Source organism: Neoarius graeffei, chromosome 25 (genome assembly GCF_027579695.1).
Source record: "Neoarius graeffei isolate fNeoGra1 chromosome 25, fNeoGra1.pri, whole genome shotgun sequence".
Lineage (NCBI taxonomy): Eukaryota > Metazoa > Chordata > Actinopteri > Siluriformes > Ariidae > Neoarius > Neoarius graeffei.
Genome location: NC_083593.1, coordinates 10592254 through 10613773, shown reverse-complemented (window position 1 = coordinate 10613773; position 21520 = coordinate 10592254). Strand labels below are relative to the sequence as shown.

At 40.8% G+C, this 21520-nt stretch overlaps 2 protein-coding genes across 3 annotated transcripts in view; one reads left to right on the top strand and one right to left on the bottom strand.

Moving 5' to 3' along the window:
- Positions 1 to 11371, top strand: part of ash2l (ash2 like, histone lysine methyltransferase complex subunit) — a 38320-nt gene extending 26949 nt beyond the window's left edge. The window contains exons 16-17 of the mRNA XM_060908567.1: positions 7398 to 7457; positions 7541 to 11371. Of these exons, the coding sequence (XP_060764550.1) occupies positions 7398 to 7457; positions 7541 to 7648 (168 nt within the window). The 3' untranslated portion in view covers positions 7649 to 11371. The remainder of the gene's footprint in view (positions 1 to 7397; positions 7458 to 7540) is intronic.
- A 69-nt stretch (positions 11372 to 11440) lies between these two features.
- grk5 (G protein-coupled receptor kinase 5) overlaps positions 11441 to 21520 on the bottom strand; it is a 35827-nt gene continuing 25747 nt past the window's right edge. For both annotated transcript variants that reach the window (XM_060908565.1, XM_060908566.1), the window contains exons 13-16: positions 17614 to 17751; positions 13709 to 13846; positions 13456 to 13632; positions 11441 to 11773 (exon numbers count right to left, since the gene is read on the bottom strand). In XM_060908565.1, the coding sequence (XP_060764548.1) occupies positions 11672 to 11773; positions 13456 to 13632; positions 13709 to 13846; positions 17614 to 17751 (555 nt within the window). In that variant the 3' untranslated portion in view covers positions 11441 to 11671. The remainder of the gene's footprint in view (positions 11774 to 13455; positions 13633 to 13708; positions 13847 to 17613; positions 17752 to 21520) is intronic.

Genomic DNA, 21520 nt, shown 5'->3' with positions numbered 1-21520 from the left:
ATCGGATTTGAGTCACTTCAGCCTGCAGTGTGAACGTAGCCTTAGTAACAAGCTGAAAATTTCAGAATATGTTCAGAATACCTTTAGGAATAACATACTAAAAGTCCCCGGAAATCCCCCTTGTGCTCTCTGAGAAATTCAAGATGGCGTCCAAAATGGCCACCAAATGGAGATCTGCCCATATCTCAGGCCCAAAACAAAATATTAATGCAATTAAAAAGTCAGAATATATGTTTTGTAGGGTAGGAGAGTAAATTCCAACATGTGTGTATTAATTACATTGTGTATTAACTAGTGCTGTCAAAAATGTCGCGTTATTAACGTGTTAACTTGACTCAATTTTAACGGCGATAATTTTTTTATCGCGAGATTAACGCTCTGTGACATGATGCCACGCCCCGCACAGCCAGAGTCCTCTGCCCTCCCCCGAAGAGCCACGGTGCTCGGCTTAGGTTTCGTTTTCCCATCGGCGGCTCCAGCCCCACTTTGCAGTGGCTGTGACAAGACGTGTTATGCTCTGCAATAAAAAAAAAAAAAACATTGGTACAACCAGTGTTCGAACTATGCCGATATTTTCGGGGGGGTCCCTTATTTTCCCTTGGGGGTGCTTGCGCTTGTCTCAGAGCGCGGCTGTCCATCGTGCGCTCACTTCGGATATGCAAATGCTTCCCGTTACACACGATTGCTATGTCAATAAACATCATTTTGCCAATATTTTAGAGACCCCCCCAACATTTCCCAAATCATGTTTTCAAGGGATCTCGTGTCTGTTTCAGGGGATCTCGGATCCCCCGAGTACCCCCGTAGTTCGAACGGTGAGCAAGCCCGTTCACTTTTTTATGCTAAGAGAATTACATGGCTTTTTCATGCGACAAAAATGTGCGATTAAATTGCGATTAATCGCGAGTTAACTATGACAGTCGCGACATTAATCGCGATTAAATATTTTAACCGCTTGACAGCACTAGTATTAACATTATATAATAACAATGTACACATTATTATAACAGTATATTTGTGTATAATGTGTTTGCTTGCCATGTCTGTCATATTTTTTGGCACTTCACCAGTTCACATTTATGAATGTGCACAGTACTATGAATGTGTGTAGGTTTCATCCAGTCCGATCCTTGAATCAAGTATCAATCTTGAAACGCCCATAAATTCACATCCAAGAAGAAATAACAATGACTGTTATGACAAAATAATCGTTATGGTATCATGAAGATATCTCATATGTTTTTGAAATGGCTTCAGTTCTTAATGTTTAGGACTAATAATTAGACTTATAATTGTAAATCTATACATGTGCTATTTAATGTACACTACCGATTATAGAGTGTGGATCCATTGGTTACTCGTTCACTCCGTATCATCCTATTCTGTTCACAAAACAACAAACACAATTACTAGGGGTTGGAGCGCTTATTTTCATTAATATTAGTTCAAGTAAATTGGTGGTGTAAAATGAAAAATGGCATGTTAAAAGGTCATGCTGAGTTCAGTCATTTTTAAAAGGTCATGCTGAGTTTAGTCATTTTTTGTCCGAACACACTGGCATTGCTAGTAGTAAAGACTGGCGCTAGAAACTCAAACGCTACGTTCACACTGCAAGGCTTAATGCTCAATTCCGATTTTTTTGTGAAATCCGATTTTTTTGTGAGGTCGTTCACATTAACAAATATATGCGACTTGTATGTGATCCTCAGTATGAACGAAAAGCGACCTAAAAGTGTTCCGCATGCGCATTGCAGGATACGACGACGTCACACGCAGTGAGCATGGCCAGTGTTTACGGAAGTAAAACCGCCCGGTTGCGGTATGACCCATCCAATCTAGCTTGAATAGCTGCATCCCCCCAAATGGAAATCAGCTCCCTAACCTCTGCGTCCTTCCATTGAGAAGATTCAGAACCTTCACAGCCCGAAGCGTCCCTCGCATTGATGTCATGCGCAGGGGCGCAGATACGTTTTTTGAACTGGGGGGGACAAAGCTGCCAGCAAACCAACCCCAACCCCGATATGCCTGTCAAACTTGTTGTGGGTTACCATAGCAACCAAGCTCGAGCTCGCAACCTGTGCAGTCTGCGCAGCTCAACCAACCGAATATCAGTCTTTGTTTTATGTGAGTTGTTGCAACTATGTATGTACTGCTGTGCACCTCAATAAACCGAATGGTAATTAGTCTTTTGATTTTTCCGTGAGGTTTGCCTTATGCAAAGAAAGACAGCATAGACGTTTTTTCCTCCCTATAAGTGGGGGGGACCGAACGAGGTGAATTTAAATCTGGGTGGGACGAATCCCCCCCCGTCCCACCCTCTATCTGCGCCCGTGATTATGCGCCATGTTGTTGTAACTTTTTTTGAGAGACCCGCCGCCTACTTCAGCGCAGAATAGTGACGTTTGTGGCTTGTTGATGACGTGCAAGTCGGATGAATGCGACCTGGCGGTTCAGACTGAAGTCGCATATGAAAAGAGCGGATAGGAATCGGAATTAGGACCACATATCCAAACGGCCTGGGTCGGATTTGAAAAAATCGGATCTGTGTCGTTCATATTGTCAATAAAAGATCGGATACAGGTCACATATGGGCGAAAAGATCGGATTTGAGTCACTTCAGCCTGCAGTGTGAATGTAGCCAAAGATTAATTTTTTTCCACCCTTAAACAAGCTTGAATAAATTCCCTACTTCATTGATGGTACAACAAAGGTCCAAGCATTACAACTGAGGCACTGAGAAGTGTTTAAGTCTACTCATTGTTTATAAGCAAGAGCTTTTATTGAAGCAGACCTTTTTGTCATGAAAGTCGCCGGAATGTTGAAGAAGTGTACTGAAACAGCTTGCCATTGTAGTTTTAGAAGATAGAGTTCTCAAATTTAATTTCCCTTTAATATTTTATCAAAGCTTAACGATGCACTAAATATTAAGGAAATTGATGTCTAATTGTTGTCTTCCATTATGTTCATGTATGTAGGTAGCCTACTAAGCTAATCTGTCAATCATGTCAACCATCAAATTCCATGTAATTTCCACATTAATTACCTTGTAATCTTGGTTAATTTTAATTTTAACAGTGTGACAATGGTGAATTTGCATTGCTTGTATGAGAGAACATATAATTTAACATTTTAATTGCATTTATATTATGTTTTATCCCGGAGATATTGAAAAATCTCCAATCGGTGGCCATTTTGGACGCCATCTTGAATTTCTCAGAGAGCACAAGGTGGATTCCCGAGGACTTTTAGTATGTTATTCCTAAGGGTATTCTGAACATATTCTGAAAAATTCAGCTTGTTACTAATTTGTTCCGGGTTGGACTCAATTTTGAGCTAATGCTCTTGGGCTATTAGTTAAGGGCTGTCTGCCCTCTTCCACATACACGGACTCGCAGACATGCATGTATTGTGGCTAGTGTCGCTGTGATTGACCACCCAGGCAGCGCGCCCCGTGTCTGAAATCACTCACTCGTTCACTACTCCCTACTCACTATCTAGGGAATTACTATATAGAGGACTATATAGTGATTTTTCATTGGTAAAATGAGAACTCTTTCGGACACTACTCCGTCGCGCTGTTCTTTGTGTCATTACTGTCGCACAATTAAAATGTGCCAGATCAGTCGGCTGGTGGATTTTCAAAATAATAAATAAATGTTATTTACCAGCTAGGAGGTCCGTATCGTGAAATACCGTGACCGAGGTCTTGAAAGTACTGACCGAAGCTCTCTGGGCCGAGGTCAGTATTCAAGGCCGAGGTCGCGGTATTTCACCATATGGACCGACCTTAAGCTGGTAAATAATATTAATTTTTTTCTTTACCAAATTCTAACAGAAAACGAGAGCGCCCGAAAGGGAAAACCAAGGTGAGCCGAGCCGCCATTTTGAATCCTCATTCACGGCTGTAATGCAAATGGCTTTCACTTCGGTATATAAGTGCACTTCCATGGCAGGGGGAAAAACTAAATTTTGCTGTCTATGTAGTCCTCTATATATACAAATAGGAGTCATTCAGCCATGTTTTTGCTCGGTGTTAGCAAATTACAGGTTTTAGCTTTCTCCTAAAATGTCTTGTTTTATTTCTTCGCTTTCGCTGTGAAGACTGTCGTTATCGCTATCCATGCTGTAAAATGAATGCTATTCTCCTGAGAAATGCTGGCAAAAATTTGTAAGATTTTTGATAATCTTATAAATAAAGCTTATAAAAAAAGATAAATGTTGACAAAATGCTACTATGTTTGTTGTTGTGAACGAGCGAGTCGCCAGAGGTCCGTAACTGGGGTCCGTACTGTAGGATATGGACCTGCTCGCCAGACAATCAGAGCGCAGGATTTGGACCCCGAAAAAAATTTTTATTTACCAGCTGGGAGGTCCGTATCGTGAAATACGTGACCGAGGTCTTGAAAGTACTCGAGGCCGAGTTCACGGCATTTCACCATACGGACCGACCTTAAGCTGGTAAATAATACTTTTTTTTTTTCCTTTACCAAATTCTAACAGAAAACGAGAGCGCCTAAAAGGGAAAACCGAGGCGAGCCGAGCCGCCATTTTGAATCCTTATTCATGGCTGTAATGCAAATTGCTTCCTCCTCGGTATACAAGTGCACTTCCATGGCAGGAAAAAAACTACATTTTGCTGCCTATGTAGTCCCCTATTTATACAAAATTGAGTCATTCAGGATTCAGCCATGTTTTTGCGCTTCGTCAGCAACAGTTAGAGGTTTTTAGCTTTCTCCTGAAATGTTTTTTATTTCTTCTTCCTCAGGGTAGTAAAACTCACGTTCTCTGTAAACACTGTAGTTATCGCTATCCATGATGTAAAATTAATGCTATTCTCCTGAGAAATGCTGGCAAAGATTTGTAAGATTTTTGATAATCTTATAAATAAATCTTATAAAAAAGATAAATGTTGACAAAAATTGCTACTATGTTGTTGTGAACGAGCGAGTCGCCAGAGGTCCGTAACTGGGGTCCGTACTGTAGGATATGGACCCACTCGCCAGCCAATCAGAGTGCAGGATTTGATGGAAACTGGACCGTGAAAAAAAAAATGATAGAGCGTATTTCCCACATTAATAAATACAGAGTACTTTGTGTCTGCTGCATTTTTCAGTTCTTTTAAATCAAGGCTGAATACTTAGTTCTTTGCCGCTGCCTTTTATTAAGTCAAATTTGAGGCTTTTGATGAATTCCTCGCTCTGCACTTTTTTTTTTAATTCTTGTATTTTATCCGTCTTGGCTTATTTTCTCTTCTCTTACTATTTTTAATTGTACTTGAATGTCCGTTTATAATGCGTTTCTTTCTCCGTCTATTCATCCCCAACACACTTAAAAGCTTGACCGCAGTGCATGATGGTATAATATGGCTTGGTTAGTGACCATCGGTTGTACACTACTTTTCATGATGCATTGTGGGATACTTTGAGTCCACTATATAGGGTGTAATAATCCTCTCTGTACATTCGGAAAGCACTACAAATGGCGAACTCGCTATATAGGGAGTGATTTCAGACACAGAGATGGCTTCTGGCTGCAGGTTGTCGTGGCATCGCTGGGATTGGCCGTTTGAACGTGCGATCTGTTATGCCACTTTGGAGTTCTTGAATATCTTTTTGTGATGCAGTGAGACAGGAAAGCGACACAACTCCTAGCTGAAATGTTCGCCAATTGCTGACTAGTTCTCATGCCTCCCTTTTTTTTTTTTTTTTCCTTTCTCACTGGGCTGCAATAAATTGCGAACGTCATTCGCGAGAGTTTCAAAAGTGTCTTGAAACATTCGTGGGGCTTTTCAATTTCCTCCCATGAGTCGCAAAGTGTCGCTCCTTCGTCGCTGAAATTTTGAACATGTTCAGAAAATTTGTGCGACAAAATTTCTCTCAATAGCCGCAAATGCGTCGCTGGTGTCACAAAGCCGTCACGAACCCTTCTCAAGTCAGTTTCCGTGAGACATGAAGTGCGAGTGTATCTCACTGAGCTGCGACTAGTTGGAGACACAACAATTGCGATAAAATATGCGAATATCAATTCAGTGTGATTCCAAGTGAAAATTGACGCTAATTCGCATATTTTATCGCAATTGTTGTCTCCAACTAGTCGCAGGCTGTCGCAGCCCAGTGAGATACTACCCTTAGGGTGTTTTTACACTTGGTCCCTTTCAGCCATCTAACTGAGCTCAGATCGATGACTCAGCATTTTTTGCGCATATGTGAACACTCCAACCGTACCCAGACCCCTTTAAAGCGAACCGAACTGAGACCACCTCAGGAGGTGGTCTCAGTACGGTTCGCTAAAAATCAACGGTACGGTTCCACGCTTATGGGTACTGAAATGGGGACATGAACTTATTTTTAAAAATTCACCTAAAGCCATTTCTTTTTTTTACCATCAGGTCACAAAACATGTAATCTTTAATGAATGATATGTTAAAAGATAACTTTAATTTTCTGAGATGTAATAAAAACATATTTATATGCCAAAGTCAGAACGTAACAGAAGTGTTGTGGACATATATATTCTCAATTTTAACAATGTAGAATTACTTTTTGAAACATAGGAAGGTGATGTTTTAGCAAATATAATGAATAAACATGTGTAGTAGAATAAACATACACATTCTTTCAATAAGATTAACATGGTATATAGCTAGATTGTAATTAATTTGTAACAGACGCGAGATGGACAATCGTAACAGACATCATTTTGGAACTCATAGGCTTGACTTTGGCATATAAATATGTTTTTATTACATCTCAGAAAATTAAAGTTATCTTTTAACATATCATTCATTAAAGATTACATGCTTTGTGACCTGATGGTAAAAAAAGAAATGGTTTTAGGTGAATAAGTTCATGTCCCCATTTCAGTACCCATAAGCGTGGAATCACTCATATATATATATATATATATATATATATATATATATATATATATATATATATATAAATAAAAAATCCGCACTATTTTGATCAAAGAATACAGCAGGGCAAGCATGGCAGCAGACATTTTGATTCAAGAGAAAATTACCCAGAATTCCGTGCACTGGGGGTCTGAGGGCTCTAGAGGACCTGGTGTGAACAGAAAGAGGACTGAGGCCCCATCAAAGCTTAACTGGACCAGAAAGAGAACCCAGTCCTCTTTGTAATAAATTCAGTGTGAACACAAAAAGAACTGAGTTCTTTTTCTGTTGGTCCACTTTTTGGTCCACTTAAAGAGGACTGAGTCCGGTTCCTTTAAAGGGGACCAGGTGTGAAAGCACCCTTAAACACAGGTTTAGGTAGAATAAGGTTTTGCTTTATAAAAAAAAAAAAAAAGGCTCCAGATTTATTTGCAATTCAACATGAGAAACTCTAGGTGGCGGCACTGGCAGTTGTTTTAACAGTTTGCTTGTCTTTCTGCAGGTATCAGTTAATTTTGGCCCACATTTCAAACACTCGCCAAAGGACGTCAAGTTTCAGCCAGTGAGTACATTTTAAATACCTTCGTACATGGTGGGCTGTAGATTATTAATAAGAGTTTTCTGAACCTGTTTTGTTGTGTTCAGATGAGTGATATGGGCTGGGGTGCAGTGATCGAACATTCTCTAGCAGACATCCTTTACCACGTGGAGACGGAGGTTGACGGCAGGCGCAGCCCTCCGTGGGAAGGTTAAACGCTGCTTTCTTCAGCTACACACATTAAAGGAAGGGCTTTTTTTTAAACGGGATGTCTATCTACCGGATCTGTAGCACGTGGCTGATTTAACACAGACAGTTCTGATACGTTTCCTGGTACTAAGAAAAGAATGGAAAACTCATTTATCCTTAAATGGACAGATTTGCAGGTTCTCAGTAACATTTGTGGGTTTTTTTTTTCTTTCTATCCTTTTCTCCCCCCCCCTTTCTTTTTGTCATTGACTTCACCAGAAAGACTGTCGAACAAAGGACTGTTTATAGTTGCTGTAATGTTTTGCGAATGTTGCTTAAAATTTAAATGTAGCTACAAATAGTCTTTTAAGTTAAAAGTATAATGCTGTTCATTTATAAATAAAAAAATGTTAGTCCTCCGATTCCTGTTTGTATAAAAGGACTGGGGAAAACATAGTTCAAGATGTGCTGTTGTTAGAAAATAATCAAGTGATTGCAATTTCCGGTTACTTGCGGGTTTTGCAGATAGTCCCGTCTATAGAGGATGACCAATTCTATATAACGTTAAAGAAAGAAGTGGGTGGTTCTCCACTATAGTTGCAAATTGGGATATGGACCTTGAGCAAACTGATAAGTTCATAAGGCAGAATTCTGGTAGCCAATTTTGGAGTTTTATCAAAGTATCTTCTTATTGCTCGATATGGCAAAGGTCAAGGTTGCCCTTGTCTGTCAGTACACAAACAGGTCTCTGAAATGCCTAATAAATTCATAATCTCTGACCAAAATCAAAATGTAATTGACCCCAATTACAAATCTGGGCCACCTTATAAATAATTCTATTTGAAAATGTATATTTATCACAATAGAACAATAAATGTATGTATTAAAAGGGTGCAGCGTTTGTGTACTGACAGCATGTTTGTGTACTGACATGTTCAAAAATAAGACAACGAAGTTGATTATTTGAGCAGAACAGTCTCATCTCATTATCTGTAGCCGCTTTATCCTTCTACAGGGTCGCAGGCAAGCTGGAGCCTATCCCAGCTGACTACGGGCGAAAGGCGGGGTACACCCTGGACAAGTCGCCAGGTCATCACAGGGCTGACACATAGACACAGACAACCATTCACATTCACACCTACGGTCAATTTAGAGTCACCAGTTAACCTAACCTGCATGTCTTTGGACTGTGGGGGAAACCGGAGCACCCGGAGGAAACCCACGCGGACACGGAGAGAACATGCAAACTCCGCACAGAAAGGCCCTCGCCTGCCCCGGGGCTCGAACCCAGGACCTTCTTGCTGTGAGGCGACAGCGCTAACCACTACACCACCGTGCCGCCCGAGCAGAACAGTAATAGATTTAATTTTTGAACCTCAAAAATGGCAACAACATTAACCATGTGTTAAAATTAGGAACAAAACATATAAGAACCTAAGGCAACATTTCATGACACCAATTATAAAGTAGCCTAATTAACATTTCCTCACTTTTCTAAATTTGCCCATGCTTTTGACATTTTAGTCAATCCAAACAATGTCCAAATTCATGACTACACCAGGCGCTGGATAAATGTCCCAATCACTACACCAAATCTGGGTGATTTTTTTTTTTTTTTTTTTTTTACTAGTTGGGTCCATGTAGATGTAGGAATCATCATGTGCCTAGAGTTCTTGGAATTTCTGGTGACGGGGACACTCTCAGAAATTGACCTCAAAAATGGCAACAACATTAACCATGTGTTAACAAAATTAGGAACAAAACATATAAGAACCTAAGGCAACATTTCATGACACCAGTTATAAAGTAGCCTAATTAACATTTCCTCACTTTTCTAAATTTGCCCGTGCTTTTGACATTTTAGTCAATCCAAACAATGTCCAAATTCATGACTACACCAGGCGCTGGATAAATGTCCCAATCACTACACCAAATCTGGGTGATTTTTTTTTTTTTAAACTAGTTGGGTCCATGTAGATGTAGGAATCATCATGTGCCTAGAGTTCTTGGAATTTCTGGTGACGGGGACACTCTCAGAAATTGACTAGGCCTAATCAGAAAACCTTTAAAGATATCCTGGTAGGATACATGTACTAGGTATAGGCCTATATACTAGTAGGTTAACAAAAGGGATCGAGAGACATCAAACTGTCATCCTATCAAATCGGTCAGTACACAAACAGACCCCGGTGTTAGTGTATGGACTGTTAGTGTATGGACAAATAGTTCATCATCTGGTCACCAGGGTGCAGATGTGTATATGATGCCTGTGCATTGTAGTCTAGTTGAAAGGTCTTCTAACTCACATTCATGGCACAAACATGTTTTCATGACAAAGCTGGGCCTGCATCATTCTAGAAGTGTTAGTGTATTGACTGCTATTATAAATTCTGTTAAAAATTGCCATACAAACCTGAACAATGCTGGAAAACTACCACAATATGAAATTCAGTGTTTCCCTCCCTTGAACTTGTGGGATTCCCACAATGCACTGCAGTCATCTCATTAGAATAGTTCTGTCCGTTTTCCCCAGGGGTCTCTAGTTAGTACTGTTAGTGTACTGACTTAATTACTTGGGACACCAAAAATCAATTTCTTGGCGGGAAAATTTCTGACTAGTATTGGAAATATTTTCAAAATGTGCTTTTCTTCATGCTGCATGGACAATATTGATCGTATTTAAATGGGTGACACAAAATAACACCAATAAATATTTTTCAGCAAGGGTTTATTTTCCTTCTGGGATGCATGAGACACGCATTTTGGACCCCCTTGGGTACTTCCAGTGAAAAATTCTACCAACACTATTATATTTGAGTGGATAAAATTTAATATCAATTAATTTTTATAATCAATATGAACACAGACACCCTGATTTTATTTAAAGGCCTGGTCTCAGAATACTTGTTAAGTGAGGTGACACCAATTTGCAACTATAGTGGAGAACCACCCATGTAGCGTTATGCATAAATATTTGCTTACTGTTCCCTCCAACAATTGTGCTAAGTGAGTTGTAATTTTTTTCTTAGTACAATGAAACGGTTCAGTTCTTGTCCATGTATGTTATGCACGTGCATAACTGATGCGTTATGTAGAAATTTGGTTGGAAAACGCTAGAACATTCCTTTAATGCGAAACCCAACACCTTACTCGTGGAGCTAATACACTTCTAAACATCAAATCACAACTTTACATGGAGTCTCTTCCATTTTCAGTCGTAAGTGAATCTCGTGGTTGTGCCAAGTACGCAAGTTAAAGAGAACTGTAAGGCTCGGAAAGTTCTAATGAGTGAGACGCGAGGTCGGTTATTTCACTGTTAAACCGCGATACTGAATCTATATTGTTGACACAAAAGCCTATGCGAGTTAGAATACTGCTTGTGTGTATCATCAAACATGGAGAAATTGTATTACATCAACAATGAGAGTTGTAGTAAATTACAAAACGTTTTGTGTGCCATTTGCGTTTTTTTTTTTTTTTACACTTGTCCGGTGGATATAGTTGGCTTTATACTCGTCAAACACCAACAAATCCTCTGCTGAATATCTGACACCAGAAAGAACAGGCCATAGATTTAGTCAGATGTCTTTTTTTTTTTAAGCCTTGCTTTCTTGTTTATTTTAATTCTTCCTTAATAAATTCAACAGTTGTTCACCTAGGTGTAAAGTATGACTATTTTATTTCTGTATCTCTAAGCCTTGTTTTATACTGAAGCTTGTTTTAATAAAGATAAATATTCTAAAATTTCAGTCTTTTGGTGGTAGCAGTGTGTTTTTTTATTATAAGAGCTGATTGAATAATGCACAAAATGGTTTCACTGATTTTCAGTCATATTTTATGTAACAGTATAAAACAAATGAAAAAAATGTTAAAGAAATCATAAAGTAAGGCACATATTTACTTCCTCATACTGTAACGATGATCCGTAAAACGTCAGCACCAAGCCTGCTAGTTTAAATCCTAGTTAAATCTTGGAACTAGTCCTTTCAGCGACACAAACCTTTTATTACATCTCTGTCGAAACTTCCAGTCAGAGACTTTGCATGTATTTACAAGGAATCATACTCGGGGTCTAATAAGTTCATTTGAAGCTCATCGTAACCCTTCCTTGATGGTCTGGTGGTCTTCTTCTCTGTGGATTCCTTATGATGCTGAAAAACAGAATCCAGTGTGAACGGATACATCATCTGGTATGGATGGATTACTAGGAAAATGTAGCATGCGTTCACTTTATTTATTTATTTATTTATTTATTTATTCCCCCCCCCCCACACACACACACACTTTTGGAACATTCATGCAGTTTTCCAATCAGCCAATGGTGTGGCAGGAGCAGAGCAATGCATAAAGACCAGGAGCTTGAGAATGGCCAGACTTCTTGGAGTTGACAGGAAGGCTATGGTAACTGAAATAACCACTTTTTACAACTGTGGCGAGCAGAAAAGCAGATCAATTCTGAACACATTGAGCCTTGACAGGCTACAAGAGCAGAAGACCACATCAGGTTCCACTCCTGTCACACAAGAACAGGAATCTGAGGCTACAGCAGGCACAGGTTCGCCAGCCTGGACTGTTTCGGGAAAGACCACAAAAACATCGCCTGGGTTTTTTTTTTTTTTCTTTCTCTCCCCAATTTTCAGCTGTCCACTTTTGGTGAACCTGTCCCTACTATAGCTTCAGATTCCTGCTCTTCTGTTGCAGTCCATCCACCACAAAGTTTGATACACTGTGTGTTCTTAAAGTGCCATTCCACCATTGGATGTATTCTTTGGCATAAAATACAATATATTTTATGACAACATGACTAGACAGAGAAATCTTTTAGCTTCAAAATGATATTCATTCATTCATTCATTATCTCTAGCCGCTTTATCCTTCTACAGGGTCGCAGGCAAGCTGGAGCCTATCCCAGCTGACTACGGGCGAAAGGCGGGGTACACCCTGGACAAGTCGCCAGGTCATCATAGGGCTGACACATAGACACAGACAACCATTCACACTCACATTCACACCTACGGTCAATTTAGAGTCACCAGTTAACCTAACCTGCATGTCTTTGGACTGTGGGGGAAACCGGAGCACCCGGAGGAAACCCACGCGGACACGGGGAGAACATGCAAACTCCGCACAGAAAGGCCCTCGCCGGCCCCGGGGCTCGAACCCAGGACCTTCTTGCTGTGAGGCGACAGCGTGCCACTACACCACCGTGCCGCCCCCTTAGCTAGATTTATTGGTATTATTTTTATCGCGTTCTATCCACCATTGCTGATAATGTGTGCCACGTCACGTGGTACACAAGAAGGGGAACCTGCCGATGACATCACGCGCGGAAATTAAAAGGGTAGGTGACTTTGGTCGCAAAATTAATATACTTGTCGTTGTCAAAAAATTATGTTTGATATATCATTTTGAAGCTAAAAGATTTCTCTGTCTAGTTTTTTAGTATTTTATGCCAAAGAATACATCCAATGGTGGAATGGCACTTTAAGTGCTTTTCTGCTCACCACAGTTGTAAAGAGTAGTTACTTGAGTTACCATGTTCTTCCTGTCAGCTTGAAATGGTGTGGCTGTTCTCCTCTGACCTCTCAACAAGGTGTTTCAAGCTGGAGAACTGCTACTCGCTGGATGCTTTTTGCTTTTCAGATCAATCTAGAGATCGTTGTGCATGAAAATCCCAGAAGAGTCAAAGTCACGAAGCTTCCATTTTTCCCTCGAGTCTGAAGTTTCATTTGAACATTAACTGAAGCTCTTGACTTGATTGGGTGATTGGATAGATGCATGAATGTACATGTGCTCCTAATAAAATTGTTTAAAAAAAAAAAAGATCCCTTACATGTCTTTTGAAGATTTTATTAATCAAGTTGTGCCTGGACTTTGATGATGGTTGATGCTTTTTCTTCTCTTGAGATTTAGGACTTGGGCCAACCTGAATTGTACGATCAAGATCTGGCGTCCTTTTGCCGTTGGGGGCAAATACATTCAAGTCTTTAAAGCACCCCGTCTCAATCATCTGCGCAATTCGGAAAAGAGAGAATGTTAGCAGAGTCTGATATAAGGAGCAATATTTTCTGTACTTGTTTCAGTACCTCATTTTGCCAGGGGATGGCTATGCTGCCTGTGCTGAACTTGGTGTAAAAGTCTTCATCTGTTACATCAAGGTTGACTCCTTTCACTGTGGAGAATTGTTCAATATCTACAACGTCTTGGCAGTACACGGCTTTTGGCTGCGGAAACGGAGAAAGCCAGTCATCCTCGGCTTAAAAAAATGGATGGGGCATGTATTGCACATTAATAATAATCTACGTTGAAAAATATCAACGTAATCCATAATACACACTTTACGCAAACTTGTAACGCTATCTCCTGCTTACTGTTCATTAACGAAAAGTGTTAGGATTCCTCTTATACTGTGGTATAAGAGGAATAGAACTCTTCCGTTGTTGGAAAATAATCAATTACAGTGGTGCTTGAAAGTTTGTGAACCCTTTAGAATTTTCTAGATTTCTGCATCACTCACTTGCTCCTTCCAGCTTGTCCTACTTATATGTGTGGGGTCACTGCCATGTGGACCCTATTGATCCACGTCATTAATTGGAGCATGGTTTTACGCTGGATGTCCTTCCTGCTACAACCCTCCCTTTTCCAGGCTTGGGAAACAACCATTCACACACGTTCACAATTTGGAGTAGCCGGTTAACATAACTTCACGTCTTTGGACTGTGGGGGAAACCCACGCAGACACAGGGAGAACGTGCAAACTCTGTGCAGAAAAAACCCTGTCGGACACGGGGCTCGAATCCAGAACGTTCTTGCTGTGAGGCGACAGTGCAGACCACTACGCCACCATGCTACCCTCATGTGAACCTTCAAGATTAGTAGTTAATTTGAAGGTGAAATTAGAGTCAGGTGTTTTGAATCAATCAGGTGAGTGGGCACCCTGTTTTTTTTAAAGAACAGGGATCTATCAAAGTCTGATCTACAAAACACATGTTTGTGGAGGTGTATCATGGCACGAACAAAGGAGATTTCTGAGGACCTCAGAAAAAGCGTTGTTGATGCTCATCAGCAGGGCCGCTGACAGCTTTGGCTGGGCCCGGGACAAAATGCTCTGAATAGGCCCCCCCTAATAACCCCCCCCGGGGCCAACCCACACACACCCACCTCTCTTATCCCAGTCTCTACTCACTCCAACCCTTAAATGACAGGTATTCAAAAACCATTCAACCGGTCGACAACCATTTCATTTTAGCATTTCAACATTTTTACAGTTTTAACATTTCCTTAGTCTGCAACTATTCAGGTGCGAAATGCAATGCGCCGGACTTTTGTTGTGGCAAAGTCGTCAATAAGGTCATTGAAGTCCAGCTTTTTCACAAGTTCGTGCTCTATAGAGAGCATTGCCAGCCTATTGAGCCTCTCCTGTGACATGTTTGAGCGCAGGTAGTTTTTTATAAGCTTCATTTTACTAAAGGCCCGCTCACCTCCAGTCACAGTCAGATATATGAAACACAATGTTAAGCCGTTGTGGTTATGAAATGATTCAATGCCCTGTGCGTTTGATATGGTGTTCAGTGTGACTTGCTCTCCCCTCGTTTGTAACATGAATTGCGTGCCGTGCGTGCCTTGGTTGGGGTTACTTTACGGGGCTGGAAAAAGTTGGCTGTGTCTTACCTGGCTCAGCTGCCCCACTGCCTTTGCTAGTACCTGCTGCATCATCTGAATCTTTTTTAAAATATTTATGCAGTGAGCCCCTGAGTCTCTTGGTTTCTTCCTCTCTTTTTCTCTTTTCTTTTCTGTGCTCCTGACTTGTGCATGTTGGCAAATGGCACGCACGCTGATTGTCGAAGCGCTATGATCGAACGATGTCGTTTTTTTCCCCTTAATCAAAGAGTCAGACCAAACCATTTTTGCATTAGGGGTGGTAGGGGGTTCTTGACGCCTTTTTTCAAAGACAATAAAGGCAAAAGATCTAGAAATCATTTATTGAATGCAAATATAGCACATTTCTCCCCCAAATCAACACATTTTGAAATGAAATAAAATAATTTAATCGCAACTTCATGAGAGCCCAGTTCTGGGCCCTCCCCATTCCTGGGCCCGGGACAACATACCTGTTTGTCCCCCCCTGTCGGTGGGCCTGCTCATCAGGCTGGAAAAGGTTACAAAACCATCTCTAAAGAGTTTGGACTCCACCAATCCACAGTCAGACAGATTGTGTACAAATGGAGGAAATTCAAGACCATCGTTACCCTCCCCAGGAGTGGTCGACCAACAAAGATCACTCCAAGAGCAGCTGCATAATAGTCCGCTAGGTCACAATGGAATACAGGGTAACCTCTAAACAACTAAAAGCTTTTCCCACATTCATCATGTGGTCATCAGGAGACCACTGGACTGCAGTGGTGTGCAGGACAGAGTTGCAAGGAGAAAGCCACTGCTCTCCAGAACTACTATTGCTGTCTATCTATGGTTTGCTAAAGATCACGTGGACAAGCCAGACATCTATTAATGTTTTGTGGATGGATGAGACCAAAATGGAACTTTTTGGTTTAAATGAGAAGTGTTACGGTATGTTTGGAGAAAGGAAAACGGCATTCCAGCATAAGAATCGTATCCCAGATGTGAAACATGCTGGTGGTAGTATCATGGTTTGGGCCTGTTTTGTTGCATCCAGGCCAGGATGGCTTGTCATCATTTGATGGAACAATGAATTCTGAATTATTTCAGTAAATTCTAAAGGAAAATATCAGGGCATCTTTCTGTGAACTGAATCTCCAAAGAAAGTGAGTCATGCTGTAAGACAACGAGCTTAAATGCACAAGTCATTCTACTAAAGAATGGTTAAAAAAGAGAAAAAAGTTCATGCTTTGGAATGCCCAAGTCAAAGTCCTGACCTTAGTCCAAAAAAAATGTTGTCCAAGTAGTTCATGTGAGGAAACGTCCCAATATCCCAGAGTTCTGTTCTGTACAGAGGAATAGGATAAAATTCCTCCAGACCAACGTGCAGGACTGTGGTGGGTTTCCCAAAAGCCTCTTAACGCTAAAACCAGTATCTTACTGGGCTGCGATAGCTTGCGACAAATTGTGAACGTCATTCACGAGAGAGTTTCAAAAGTGTCTTGAAACATTCGCGGGGCTTCTCAATTTCCTCGCATGAGTCGCAAAGTGTCGCTCCTTCGCCGCTGAAATTTTGGACACGTTCAAAAAAATTAGTGCGACAAAATTTCTCAAAATAGCCGCAAACGCGTCGCTGGTGTCGCAAAGCCGTCACGAACTCTTCTCAAGTCAGTTTCCGTGAGACATGAAGTGCGAGTGTATCTCACTGAGCTGCGACTAGTTGGAGACACAACAATTGCGATAAAATTTGCGAATATCAATTCAGTGCGATTCCAAGTGAAAAATTGTTGCTAATTTGCATATTTTATCGCAATTATTGTGTCGCAGGCTGTCGCAGCCCAGTGAGACACTACCCTAAGAGCATCTTAACTAGGAAAGAGTGTGTTCATTGCGCTGCTCATGCTACCATTTAACGATGATCTTTGTGCTACGATGCTTTTGGGGAAACATTTAGCTGCAGTTATTGCTGTATAAGGGGGTCACACCAGATAGTGAAAGCAAAGGTTCGCATCCTTTTACCGCTCACAGATATGTAATATTTGATCGTTTTCCTTAATAAAATCAATGACCAAATATACTTTTGTCTTGTTTGCTTCAGTGGATTCTCTTGATCTACTTTTAGGACTTGTGTGAAACTCTGATGTTTTAAGTTATCAGAAATCTAGAAAATTCTTAAGGGTTCACAAACTTTCAAGCACCACTGTACGGTACATGCTGATAGTGACACTCGTCGTGACACTCTGTTATGCTCACTTTTTGCACTTTGACAATTCTGCACGTTCAATTGACTTCTCGCGACAGGATTTTCCACCACTTCAGTACTACATCTCTACTTTAACCACAGTTTAAGAGACGAAAAATTTCTCTTACTTACATTTGGCACAAAAGGAGGCGCCATCATTCCAGCCTCTAACCACCTGAAGTTGATGCCCTTAAAGAACACATGATCTTTTATGTCGCTTGCGCCACCAGAGCCACATCCCAGCCTTTCCTCCGGATTTTTGGCCAAGAGCTGAGTCAAACATAGTCCAATTCTTTGGTCAGCTTATAAACTGCATATTTTAATACATGCTGTATATTTAAGAGTCATTCTAAGAAATCGAGTCGTACATGAGCTGATAGCCGACGAGATGCGTAGCGCTAAGTCGGCTATAAGCCATGTACGACAAGATTGAGTGGAATAACTGTTTTATTCTATCCACATTCACTGGATTTTGAGAAACGGAGCATTTTTATTTTTTGCAAATCCGATAAATAAAAACTTGATACAAAACGTCCGACAAAATCATTTCTGCTGAGAATGGAAACAAACCGGCGAATTTGTGAAAAATGTTATAATAATCCTTCTTGAAAAAAAGAGAGACGTTCTTACCATCAAATACTTTCATTCCATATTTTGTTGCTTTTTTTGGAGTTTTGTTTTCAAGTAGAGTTTTTATTTCGTCCTTGGTTGGTTCAGCAACAAGCTCTGCCATTTTGTTTTTCTCTACTTACGGTATATGAGCTGATATCCTAGTAGTAGAGTAGCCAGTCAGAGCGTGTGGTTGCTCATATCCAGTGAATGTGGATAGAATAAAACACATTTACATACGTAGTACAGACAATAAATGTACTATAATATGCACATTTTTAAATCAGCCACCACCACCTGGAGGACTTATTTATGGATGAAATTTGTTTTTACAGGCGATTAAAATGACGTCTGAGAGGAACAGGAAAATAAAGAGAAGGAAACTGACAATGCTTAAACATTAAAGAAATGCTTAGATAAATTAATAGAGTGTTTAAAATCCAGTTCAGCCAGATTAACAGCTGCACAATATTCATGCGTAGCAGTGTTCCTGCAGCAACGCGGAACAAGTTCATTAATAATGCAGTTTATATTTTGTACATTTAAGATTACATTTTAACTGACAATGTTTTGCGACGTGAAAGTGCTAACTCATCTCATCTCATTATCTCTAGCCGCTTTATCCTTCTACAGGGTCGCAGGCGAGCTGGAGCCTATCCCAGCTGACTACGGGCGAAAGGCGGGGTACACCCTGGACAAGTCGCCAGGTCATCACAGGGCTGACACATAGACACAGACAACCATTCACACTCACATTCACACCTACGGTCAATTTAGAGTCACCAGTTAACCTAACCTGCATGTCTTTGGACTGTGGGGGAAACCGGAGCACCCGGAGGAAACCCACGCGGACACGGGGAGAACATGCAAACTCCACACAGAAAGGCCCTCGCCGGCCCCGGGGCTCGAACCCAGGACCTTCTTGCTGTGAGGCGACAGCGCTAACCACTACACCACCGTGCCGCCGAAAGTGCTAACTAGCAGCAAAAAAAAAAAAAAAGACATAGAAGATATTACATGGCTGTGCAAAGTTATGAAGTTTATCTTCAAGTGGTGGGCATATTTTCAACACAAGAAGATGAACTTAATATCTTTGTGCCACCATGCATGTTCTCTATATTATATGGACACATCCACCCCCCCCCACAAAAAAACAAAACAAAACGCAAGTTAATCTCAAGAATTTAAATTTTGAACCAGTTTGCCAATTTGACAATGCACATCTAGTCAGTGGGAAAACACTGGGAGCGACGCCATCGGAGTGAAATATCGGGAATTATTGCTGTATACATACAGGACAATTTTTCAATGGAACAAAAACGTGTTCTAGCGGGTTTCATTCATTTGGTTTGATAGCATGCAATATTGTTAGCATATCGCTTATCCTACGTGTATTACGTCACTCTACCCAATGGTGAATGAGCGTTGAATATGGTTTACGATATTGCATGGGTGTCAAGACAACATGATGTCACATGTCAGATGTAAAACTTCTGTGCTAGCGAGTGACTGGGACAATTTGTAAACAAACATGGCCGCCAGCTTTGCTTTGTTAAATACGGAAGGGTTTTGAGAGAATTTTGAAAGAGAAAGACGCGTTGAACACCCGAAAGGAATGTGTATGTATTATAATAATAATAATAATACTGGCTGGCTTTTTTGGGGGGTATATCAGATATATTCCATTCAGCTACTTGCCTTCGACTTGTTCAGTATCATGCTAGCTGAATGGAATATACCTGATACACCACCAAAAAAAGCCAGCCAATGTTATTTAAATATATCACTCAGATCCATGATGCATTTGATATGAAAAATGTGAGTTTTTCAACACGAGAAGATCAACTTCATATCTTCAAGCCAACATCCATCCATTATCCGTAACCGCTTATCCTGTGCAGGGTCATGGGCAAGCTGGAGCCTATCCCAGCTGACTATGGCGAGAGGCGAGGTACACCCTGGACAAGTCGCCAGGTCATCACAGGGCTGATACATAAAGACAAACAACCATTCACACTCACATTCACACCTACGGTCAATTTAGAGTCAGCAATTAACCTAACCTGCATGTCTTTGGACTGTGGGGGAAACCCACGTGGACAACATGCAAACTCCGCACAGAAAGGCCCCCGTCGGCTGCTGGGCTCAAACCCAGCATCTTCTTGCTGTGAGGTGACAGTGCTGACCAATACACCACCGTGCTGCCTCAAGCCAACGTGCGATTTTCTTTTTATTATATCGACACATTCACAAGTGACATATAGAGATTTATATCTGATGATATGAAAAGTTCAATTCAAGCCCAGACTACGTGACAATGAGTAAAAAAAGTGGAAACTACAAATGATGTTCCTGTTCATTTTGATATTCAATGTTTGTGATGGTGACAACACCTGATGATTTTTCATTGCTTTATAGCAACTTATCTTTTTACGAAAAGTTTTCGATTTTCATTTTCTGATTTAGTTTTCAGTTTCCTCATATGCAGACACCACAGATATGACGTATAATGTTGAAGATGGACAACCAATCACAAGAAAGCAGAAGCCAGTGACGAACTTTCCCTTCGTAAAAGTAGAGCTTGACTTAAATTCTACTTGACTCCGTATTTGTGGTCAGTAAATTCAACATTATGCCATGTAAAATGGTAAACAGAGTACAGTACTATACTGGAATCGAGTCTTCAAAAGTGTAATACTAGTAGTATACTGTAAGTTCAATTCATACATGCATTAGGAAATAAGTGGAATTTATGAGAAAGGCCACTCTAGATTTTCCACATTCCTAGATAACTTGCCATAATTTCTCTCTCTCAATTAGTGACGAAGTTCCCACACCTATAAGCTCTTCCCTGTTTAATTCAACAACACCTTTATTGTTATTTAGTGGCTGGCCTGGCTGTCTAGTGCAAAGCAGAAGCCACACAGTATTCCAGCCCAATCACGCTTCGGTTATGGGTGGAACTAAGGGTGACACATGGCCACCACTCTGGCCAGCAGAGTAAGACATTATTAATATGCAAAAATGAATGAACTGAACTTAATCTTGCTGTGATGGGCTTATTTGCATGAAACTGGACGCCCTCCACTACACTTTAACAGTTGCACAACATTTGATCTAACGATTGTTTTCTCTAGATCAGGGCTTTTCAAAGTGTGGGGCGCATCTCCCCTAGGGGGCGCCAGAGTTCTTCAGGGGGGGCGCAACGTGAGGAAAAATAAACTAGAATAAGTTACTATTGCGGACATTTAGCGAACTTCAGCTAGCCTTTGCCAGAGACAAAATGGATCGATTTTTAGTACCTAAAGCTACAGTGAGTGAGGAGACGGAGTCTGGGCCAAGCAAAAAGAGAAGGAAGTATGACCACGATTATTTAAAGTTTGGATTTTCATGGACTGGATCTGAAGATGCTCCACTGTCACAGTGTGTT